Source organism: Melospiza melodia, unplaced genomic scaffold (genome assembly GCF_035770615.1).
Source record: "Melospiza melodia melodia isolate bMelMel2 unplaced genomic scaffold, bMelMel2.pri scaffold_46, whole genome shotgun sequence".
Classification (NCBI taxonomy): Eukaryota; Metazoa; Chordata; class Aves; order Passeriformes; family Passerellidae; genus Melospiza; species Melospiza melodia.
The window spans coordinates 5,226,610-5,236,805 of NW_026948783.1; the positions used below are offsets into that span (position 1 = coordinate 5,226,610).

The 10,196-nt window shown below is 53.5% G+C and overlaps 1 protein-coding gene across 1 annotated transcript; it reads left to right on the forward strand.

Annotated features, from left to right (window-relative positions):
* Positions 1-5,710: 5,710 nt before the first annotated feature.
* Positions 5,711-9,508, forward strand: LOC134434723 (zinc finger protein with KRAB and SCAN domains 1-like). The gene is made up of 3 exons (XM_063183348.1): positions 5,711-5,901; positions 8,277-8,356; positions 8,542-9,508. Exons 2-3 carry the CDS (start codon positions 8,305-8,307, stop codon positions 9,159-9,161), a joined length of 672 nt encoding a protein of 223 aa, XP_063039418.1. The 5' UTR covers positions 5,711-5,901; positions 8,277-8,304; the 3' UTR covers positions 9,162-9,508.
* Positions 9,509-10,196: the final 688 nt, after the last annotated feature.

Sequence of the window (10,196 nt, forward strand, 5' to 3'; positions counted from 1 at the left end):
CCCTGGGAAGGCCACAGACACAGGGGACAATGTCACACTTGCCCTGCTCCAGGGGAGGGCTCTTTTTCCTGTCATTCCCTTCCTGTCCCCCTTTTTCTATCCCATTTACTGTTCAATAAAATTCATTTTGGGTTTGGTCTCATTATCACCTTAATTGGGGCAGAGGAATCTAACACTTTTCTTAACCAGACTCACCAGACTGTGAAATTATTTTGGCACAGTGAGTTTAGGCACTGTTCTCTGACCCCAAGTTCCTTTGACAACAGCATGGTTCCCTCCTCTGAGGAGGTTGTGGTTCTCTCTGGAGGAACTCTTTGAAACTGGGCTGCAGATTCCTCTGAGTGACTTATGGGAGAACTGATGAGGTAAATCGCCTTTGTGGGCCCAGAGTGTAAAGAAAATATTTTGTTGTCCTTCTATTACAGCAACCTGATGAAGGTCTTCAGGGTGAGAGAAGTGGACGAGAATCTTGGTTCATGATCAGAAGGCTGGATTTATTGATATATGATATATAATACATTATAACTATACTAAAAGGAATAAAGAGAAAAGTTGCAGAGGCTTGCTAAGCAAGGAATAGAAAGAAAAGAATGAATAGCAAAGTTCTGTGTCCAGCAGAAAGCAAGGACCAACTCTCCCGTGAGTGGTCAGCAAATCCAAACACTCACAGAAGACCAATCACAGATGCTCCTGTTACATTCCACATCAGCAGATAATTATTGTTTGCATTTTCCTTCTGGGGCCTCAGCTTCCCAGAAAGGACAAATCCTTAAAGAGAGGATTTTATGAAAAAATGTCTGCGACATCCTTCCTTGAAATGTTTTTTAAAATCACAGGAGGAAAGGGAGTAAATGATACCAGCAAGACTTACAAGGTTCATTCACCCCATGGTGAGGAACATAAGGCTGTTTAAAGTCCTACAAGAAGCTCAGCTCAAGTAGCTAAATTCCCAAATAACTCCTGAATTCCCAGGCTTGAGTGCTTTGCGAAATGTGAGAATCATTTTTCTCTTCATCCCTGTCGCCTTTGTGACAGCTACAAAGAGTTTCCTTTCCTTTTTATGATATCTGTATTGGGCTGAATCCACACTTTTATCAGAATGTGCTAGCAGCTGAGCTGGAGCTGTGCAGGAACCAGTGGAACTTGGAATGGTCAAAAATTGCTTGTACAGTCAGTTTATTATTGTTTGGGATTTGTTTGCATTTTCATCACATCTGACTTGTGGGAAAATCAAATATTCAACAAAGTGATTTATGCAGAGTCAAGTTTGATTTCTGCAAAATTATTTTGTCCAGTGCCCAGGGGATGCTCAAGGGGTCTCTTTGCCTCTCGCCCTGGGGGATGCTTGGCAGGGGTTTGGGGGGCTGTCACCCCAGGCCATTCCCCCAGGAGTGTCCCTATCCCTGTCACCTCAGGCATTTCCCCAGGGGGTCTCCATCATTTTCATCCAGGGAATGCCTGGGGGGTCTCCCTCCCTCTCATACCGTGTGCCAGGGGGTACTCAGGGCAGTCTCTGTCCCTCTCAGCCCGGGGGATGCTCAGGGCAGTCTCTGTCCCCTCACCCTGGGGGATGCTCGGGGGGTCTCCATCCCTCTGGCCTCAGGCAATGCCTGTGCAGGGCTGGGGACCAGGGGCTCTGTGTCCCTCTCACCGCTGAGGGTGCTCGGGGCTGGGGGGGCTCTCCGACCTTCTCACACCTGGGGAGGCCGGGGGGGTCTCTGTCCCTCTCAGCCCTGCTGTGACCCCACCCAAACATCATCGGGGTCAGAGGGACAGAGACACCCCAAATCCCCAGAAGGGCTGAACCTGGGATTTGGTTTGGGGCTCAGAGGGTTTAGCAAGGGGCTGGAATTGGGGCTGGGCTTGGAGTTGGGGCTGAGATTTGGATTAGAGCTGGGATTGGGGTTAAAGCTGGACATGGGATTGGCTTTAGGGCTGGGGTTGGGATTGGGTCTGGGGCTAGACAAGTCTGGCACTGGGATGAGATTAAATACAGAACTGTGAGTGTGTCTAAACATGGAGTGAGATTGAGACCAGGATCAGGGTAAGGTTTGGGACTGAGCTCACCCAGGGCAGGACAGGGGGGATGTCACTGCTGGATGTCCCTGGCATTGTCCCAGCCCTCCTCAGGCACCTCCAAACATGGGGAGCAGCTGGGTGCCCCAAGATCCAGGTGCTCTGTCGTGGTTTGACCGGGAATGGGACATCTGGGATATGTTGTTTTTGCTGTGGTCACCAATGGGTGTTCGGATTTTAAGATGAGCACCTGGTTTGACCAGTGGGGCATTGGATCCACCTCTTGAGACCACAAACCCAAGGAGTTAGAAGCAGGGCTCTTTTCCTTCAGAGCTCTCTTTGGATTTCCAGTGGGAACGAGTTGGGTCTCTCCCCCGGCCCAGTTGCTGGCTGGGCTGGGGGAGGGGAAAGCCATGTGGCCCATCTACGGTAGGCCAGACCCGGTGGAAGGGTGGAGGGGGCACCGAGCAACCTGTTTACCCCCCCCGAGAGAGAATGCAGCCTGTGCTTGAACTGTTACCTTGAAACTTGGTATCATGTGCCGGCAGCACGGCTGGGAGGAGAAGGGGCGGGGGGCAGCGAGCAGCCCAGCGGCTTGGGAGAGCTTTTAACCCTTGTGGATAATGAAAACTTCACAGAACATTACCTTTCCTAGGAAAGGGATAAGAGTGGAGGATGAAGAAAGAAACAGGCCAGTAAGGAGGTCTGACAAAGAGAAAGAGAGATGTTGAAGGAATGGGGGAAGATGGAGTGGCAATTTTGCTGGACTCTTTTGTTGTATATCCATGGACTGCTTCCTGGTGATACAGAGGCTGCATTGCAGGGGGAAGCGGAGGCTCGGAGCCAGGAGAGTTCGGTGTTGAGACCCCTCGGCCCCAGGAGGTGTAGAAGAAATGGGGGGGACAAAGGTGCCAGAGATGAGACTGTGCTCTGCTTGGAACAAGATGAGGCATCCTTAAATGGTCCACCCTGAAAGCAGGCCTCTGCCCCATCCCATGCCTGGTGGTGAGAGCACCCTGGCATTGAAAGAAGATGTCACGAGATAGCAGGACTCCGGGCGGTGCTAATTGTGACAAGAAGTTCGTGATACAAGGAAGGACTCCGTCTAATCTTCATGAGCTGAAGATTTGATTTTCTAAAGGGTGGTGCCAGACCGAGTGTGGATAATTTTGGGAAATGTAATTGTACTGGGGATCTGGAGGAGGAGGGGGAAGTGTTTCTGTGTAGTTTTCATTTGCCTTGTGTTTTCTGTTTTTTTTTTTTTTTCTTTTGTGGTTAAGTTTTTTGTAGTTTAGTTAATAAAGTTTTTTTTTCCCCTTTTTTCCCTAAGCAGGAGCCTGCTTTGCTTATTCCCGGGTACCACCTCACAGCAGATGCCAGGGAGAGGGAATTTTCATGGGGGCACTGGCATTGTGCCAGTGTCAAACCATAACATGCTTCCACGCTGCCCCTCAATACCAGACGAGCATTCCCTGAGGGCAGCCCTGACTGTGACCACTGGGGCTCTGGGATCAGCCCTCACATCCCTGTGGGAGCAGCAGCAGACAGGATGAGAGATTCCCTCCCCCGTTTTTCCTGTGGAAGGGTGAAGCCCAGCTGCCCTTTTCTTCTGGTGCCTCCTCCTCTCCTCAGCTGAGGATGTCAAACTCCCCAGGAGCAGGAAAATCCCCATTCCCTCTTTCCTTGTGGCTGCAGCCTGGAACATCCACCCAGAATGAAGGACTTTTTGACAGCCCTGCTGAATGACACTGGCAAGAGGTTTGTGAGAAGGGGAAGAAATTGTATTTTGATAGTAAATAAAAGGTGCAAAATTATTCCTTTCTGTTATATTCCTTTTCAGTCAGTTCTGGTCTGTTTTCAGAGTGCCACCTTCTCAGCTGACTGTGTTTGTGCCCTCCTTTCTCTCCTGCCTCTCTTTGCCTGCTCTGTTTCTCTCTCAGTGTCTCCCTTGACCCAGGGATGCTCCCACCAATGACCGTGCCCAGATTTAATTCCCAATTCAGGAGCTACAACAACCATGGGGGAAGTTATGAAGGCTCGCAGTGAAATGCCACTGTAAGATCCTGCTCCACTTTTGGCTCCTTCTTGACAGCTTTGCCCTCAAGGGCAGGAACATCTTTTCATAGCTGAGAACTGGAAATCCAGACCCTGCAGTGTGTGCCGTGGATCCCAGAGGGGCATTCCCGAGGCTCCCAGGGTGCTGCTCCTGCCGTGCCTCCCAAGGAGCTTCTCTCCCAAGGGGAGTAGATCCAGCAGCTCTGTGGGCTCCCAGAGCACACAGCAAAGGTGGCTTTGATGGACATTTTCCAGCACCTTCCCTGGAAGGGACCTTCTCTGGAAGCAGAGGGAGGGAGGAAATAGAAGCGAGTCCTGGAAGGACTGGGGTGGGAAGGGACCCTGTCCATGGATTACGACCCCGCGAGGGAGAGACGCCTCTACCCCAGTGAAGGAGCGAATGAGAGCGTGGGAAAGCAACCGGCGATTATTGAGCGTGGACTGAACGGAACAAGAAATGGGGAGGAGAAAGGGAGAGAAAGAAAGCGGGAAGAGGTCTCAAAAAGAGAAAGAAACAGGAAAGAGGTCTCAGAGAACAGAAAGAAACAGGAAAAGGCTCCCGCCAGGAATCCGCAGCTCCCAGCAACACCCGCAGGGCGTAGCGCCTTTTACAATTCCAGCCAATCAGAGGACGCGGTAAACAATTTCCACCCAACCAGAGCTTTTCTCGCCGATGACTCACCGGTTGCCAGGCGGGCCCGCAGAGCCCGGCGGCCCCCGAGCGGAATTTGGGGCTCGGGCCGGGGGACGGATCCGCCCGGGGGGTGTCCCCGAGCCCCTGCCCAGCCCTGGGGCCGATCGGGGGCTCCCCCACCCAGCAGCCGGTGCTGCGGGGCCGCGGGGCAGAGCGGTGGGAAAGGGGGGTCCGGGCTGGGAGCGGAGGAAATGCGGGAGGAAGAGGAGGGAGAGGAGGAGCGGGAGCGGGAGAATCGCGGCGCTCGCAGCGCCCGCACGCCGAGCCTGCAGCACCCCCTGCCCCGGGAGCATCGCCCCCAGCCCCGAGCCGCAGGGGAGGGCGGAGGCCGAGCTCGCCCCGGCTCCAGCCAGGGGTCTCCAGGAGGATTTTTTGGAGAGTGTTCGGAGCCGGCAGATCCCGGACTCGAGCCCCGGGTATGCCCGGGCTCCCCAAGAGGAGCTTTTTCGGGGGGAGAGGAGCCGCGATCGCCCCTCGGAGGGTCCCGGGGGTCCATGTGGGGATGGCCCGGTACCGACGGGGCGGGACATTGGTTTTGGGGATCCCCATGAGAGCCGAACTGTGGAACGGGGGACCCCCGGGGCGGGGAGAGGGGAAGGGGCGATACCGGAGCTGGGGGACCCCCGGAAGCCCGGAGATGAGGCGGGGACGGGACCCCCTGACCCTGAGAGGGGTGTCCTGGGGCGACTTCATGATGCTCGTACCCCATCCGTCTGTTTAGCCCAGAAATGAGTTCTGCACCTTTAAGGCTGATTCTGAGAGAGAAGGGGAGGAGGAAGAAGCTGCAGTTTGTTTTCATACACTGCACTCACTCCTCCACATTCCAGCTGCTGGATGGACAGACAGCAGGACAGAGCTCTCCTTTGCTTTTAGTTAGTTTTTAGCTCGCTGAGGCAGAGAAGTTCCCTGGATTGTGGTTTTTCTTTTTCTTTGGAGCTGTTTAAATCTGCTCTGCACTGAACAGCCAGAACACCACGGGCAGCTTGCACCTGTGGCCCACCTGGCTGAGCCTGGGCCACAGCATTTCCAGTGCTGGAAGGACTGATAAGAGACTGATAAGAGACTGATAAGACACTGAGTGTGCGGAGCTACAACCCAAGGAGGAACTTTCAGAGTTTGTCATATATTTTGGAGCGGCAAGAGGTTTTTTTGCTTAATATTGTTCAATTTTTGTGCTGGTAAATGCTTTGCCTGTAAAGTAACTTTTTTTTCCACTTTCCTCTAAGGAAATATTTTCCCAAACTGGCTGAGGGTGGGGCTGCTGAATCAGCATTCTAGAGGAAACTCCTTTTGGAGGGTTTCAACCAAATTTGCCCTAATCCAGGACAAGGTGGTAGAAAGAAGGGGGAACCCCAAGTGGCTGGACTGGGGTGAGGCTGGAGAGGGGAACCTTGGGACCCCAGAACCTCCCAGAATCCAAAAGCAGGACCCTGGAGAGGGGGGATCCCCAGGACCCATGGGATCCCCAGAAGCCCTGAGATGGGGGACCAACCATAACCCAAGAGGGATGAGACTGGAAATGGGAAACTCCTGGTATCTTTTTTTGATTTACTCTTTATTTTGGGACATCAGGTGACTTATAGAAATGGACGTGGGTGGGAGGAATCCCCAACCAAAGGCATTCACACCTTATCTTTCCCCAAACCAGGATTTTCCCCAAACCTTCCCACCGTAACATCCCCTCTGTCCCACTCTCAGTGAGCTCAAACCCAAACCTGATCCTGGTCTCAATCTCACTCCATGTTTAGACACACTTACAGTTCTGTATTTATTCTCATCCCAGTGCCAGACTTGTCTAGTCCCAGACCCAATCCCAACCCCAGCCCTAAAGCCAATCCCATGTCCAGCTTTAACCCCAATCCCAGCTCTAATCCAAATCTCAGCCCCAACTCCAAGCCCAGCCCCAATTCCAGCCCCTTCCTAAACCCTCAGCCCCAAACCAAATCCCAGGCTCAGTCCTTCTGGGGCTTTGGGGGTGTCTCTGTCCCTCTGAGCCCGATGATGTTTGGGTGGGGTCACAGCAGGGCTGAGAGGGACAGAGACCCCCCCGGCCTCCCCAGGTGTGAGAAGGTCGGAGAGCCCCCCCAGCCCCGAGCACCCTCAGCGGTGAGAGGGACACAGAGCCCCTGGTCCCCAGCCCTGCACAGGCATTGCCTGAGGCCAGAGGGATGGAGACCCCCCGAGCATCCCCCAGGGCGAGGGGACAGAGACCCCCGAGCATCCCCTGGGCTGAGAAGGACAGAGTCTGCCCTGAGTACCCCCTGGCACACGGTATGAGAGGGAGGGAGAACCCCCCAGGCATCCCTCAGGGTGACAATGATGGAGACCCCCTGGGGAAAGGCCTGGGGTGACAGGGACAGGGAAAAACCCCCCCAAGCATCTCCCAGGGCGAGAGGAACAGAGGCTTCACAAGCATCCCCTGGGCACCAGACAAATTAATGTTGTTTTTTGTCAGAAATCAAAATTGACCGTAGATAAAATGCCTTGAATTTACTCTTCCCACAAGTCACTTGTGATGGAAAGGCAAATAAATCCCAAAATTTTATAAACTTACAATAGAAGCTATTTTGTGGCAAATCCAAATTCCTTTGGTCCCGCACAGCTCCAGCTCAGCTGCTGGCACATTCTAAAAAAAGAAAAGTGGAAAATAGGCCCAATATGGATTATGAAAAGGAAGGGGAAGCTATGTGTAGCTGTCACAAAGGTGACAGGAACAAAGAGAAAAAATTATTCTAACATTTGGAAAAGTCCCCCAGCCTGTGAAACAGACTTCCCCTGGAGGGGGCCAAGTGTGACATTGTCCCCTGTATGCGTGGCATTCCCAGGGTGGGGATTTTACAGCTAAGCCAGTTTGGGTAAGGGGGTGGTGTTCACCCCCTGAGCAGGGATTGCCCCACTGTTTCAGGTCGCCATGCAAGATGTAACCAAATGCATGTTTTCAATCCCCACCTTCAGCAACTGTTATAAACAGGTGGGGCAGTGTTCTTTATCTCTTCCATGACTCAGCCCTGATAACGCCCTCCAGGGGAGATATCTCCTGTGAATGGGCCATTGAGTGTCACTGCAGGACTGATAAAATTCCATCCTCCCATTGTGGGATGCTCCGCCCAGGGGGAGGATCCAAGCATTCCTACCTGGATATAAGCTGACGCTTTGCTACACCAGGAGCAGCTTGCCTCCTGGATTGCCAGAGGACAAGAGCTCCAGAACCACCACTGGGCCTCCAGAGGAAGACCAGACCCTTCTACAGGATCACTGCTTTGACAGAATAGTGTTCATCTCTCCAACAGGACTGCAGTCACCATTTACTGGGACTGCTGCCACCACCCTGAACAACAGGGTGTCAGGTTATATCCTGACTCTGTCAGTTTAAGGCAGTGTTTCTGTATCATTGTCTTGATCCTCATTTTGTTACTGAATTGGAATTCTGGCTTAGACTCTTCCTCAGGTTTGCCTTTAAATCAGTACAAAACTCATTGTACTCGTCCCTTGTTTTCCTCCCTTGTTTTAGGAATATCCCGTTCCTAAAACTTGGCCAGATGGCGGAAGACACCTCAAGGCAGATGAGGATGCCCCAGGACACCCAGGCAGGTGAGGAGGAAGTCAGTGTCCCTTTCCCCCTCTCTCCTGCTCCATCTCCCAGCCCAGAAAATCCGCTCGCTGCAGGACGTCCCTACTGCCAATGCCATCCTGCTGGGGATGCACTGGGGGGATCTCCTTCCCCATCCCTCTTCACGGAGGGAAATCCCATCCTGTCCTTGTCCTTCCTCTACCAGAGAAGGAGCTGAGGATCAAGATCAGGGACGACAAATCCCCACAGCACAACCTCATGGAAGAGACCGGTTTGATTGGCTCCATGGGAAAAGAATCCAATGTGGAGGAAAAGCCCTGGAGATCCCCCATGAGGAGGAGGGGCTCCAAACCCAACCCAGGGTGCTCTGAGGAGGAAAGACCCACCCTGAGCCAGGAAGGTGGACAGAGCTTCAGCCAGAACTCGGAGCTGGTAGTCCATGGGCATCTTCATGATGGGCAGAAGCCCCACAAGTACTTGGAGTGTGGGAACAGCTTCAGGCAGAGCAGCACCCTGATCAGCCACCAGAGGATCCACGCTGGGGAATGGCCCTATGAGTGTGGGGAATGTGGGAAGGGCTTCAGCTCCAGCTCTGCCCTTGTCATACACCAACACATCCACACTGGGGAGAGGCCCTACGAGTGTCCCCAGTGTGGGAAAAGCTTCACCCAGATCTCTGTCTTAACCAGACACCAACGGAGGCACCTGGAAGGGAAGCTCTGCCAATGCCCCAATGCAGGAGGACTTTTGTGCACTGCCCCAACTTCATCCATAGTTGGAGGATCCATGTTGGGAAGAGCCCTGGTGATCCATTTTTCTTTCTGATCCATGCTAGGAAGACACCTGTCCCTTTTCCTGCCTCTGCCAATGACATGATGTGGGATGGAAGAACATGAGGGTCTGGCAATGACAGTCTCATTACATTCACTCCCACCTCAGGTCATTGCCAGGGACAGGAAAGGGACACTCTCTCTCTCTCTCTCTGTCCCTGAGGAGAAGAGTGTCCTTTCCAGGCAGGAGGAAATATGCGGCCAGGAAGACCCAGTAAGTTGTGTTTTAGTTTTCCCTGTAAACAGTTTTATTTATACACTCTGTTATCAAAATTGTTTCTGTTCCATTTGTTCCTTATCTCATTGTTGTTCTCAATAAATTGTTCTTATCCCAGCCCGGGATCTTTGCCTTTTGCGCTTTCCATGGGAGGCAGCGAGGGCAGCGCGGTTTTAGCAGGGCCAGGAAATTGGGGAATCCCATTCCTGAACCCCGGCCCATGGAAACTGAGCATCCCAGCTGGTCCCAGCCCTGGTGCCCATGACAACAGCCTTGGGAGCGGGTCCCTGGCTGGGGCTGTGGGAACCTCTTCCCTCTGGTGCCCAGGGACAGGAGTGGAGGGAACGGCTGCAGCTGAGTCGGGGCAGGCTCAGGTTGGATGTCAGGAAAAGGTTTTTGCCCAGAGGCTGCTGGGGCCCTGCCCAGGCTGCCCAGGGAAGGGTCCCAGCTCCAGGGGCTCTCTGAGCTGCAGCAGCGTTTGGACAGCGCTGCCAGGCCCAGGCCGGCATTGTTGGGGTGTCCTGTGCAGGGCCAGCAGTTGGACTGGAGGATCCTGATGGGTCCCTCCCAGCTCAGCCAATTCTGTGGTTCTGGGATCCCATGAGCCTGGGGATGGGACTGCCAATGGTTGCCATGGAAACGGGCTCTGGCTGCAGGCCTGAGCTGGTGTCCATGGCAACCACCCCTGGCATGGGGTCTCCATGGAGCTGCCAAGGGACTGACCATAGCAACAGGGGGGGCTGGTGATGGTTGCCATGGAAACTGATCATAGCAACAGGGGGCTGAGGATGGTTGCCATGGAAACTGATCATA

Coding starts and splice junctions, on each gene's coding strand:
- LOC134434723 (XM_063183348.1), top strand. CDS start 8,305: ATGGCGGAAGACACCTCAAGGCAGATGAGGATGCCCCAGGACACCCAG. Junction 8,357..8,541: donor GCCCCAGGACACCCAGGCAG/GTGAGGAGGAAG, acceptor TTCCTCTACCAG/AGAAGGAGCTGAGGATCAAG.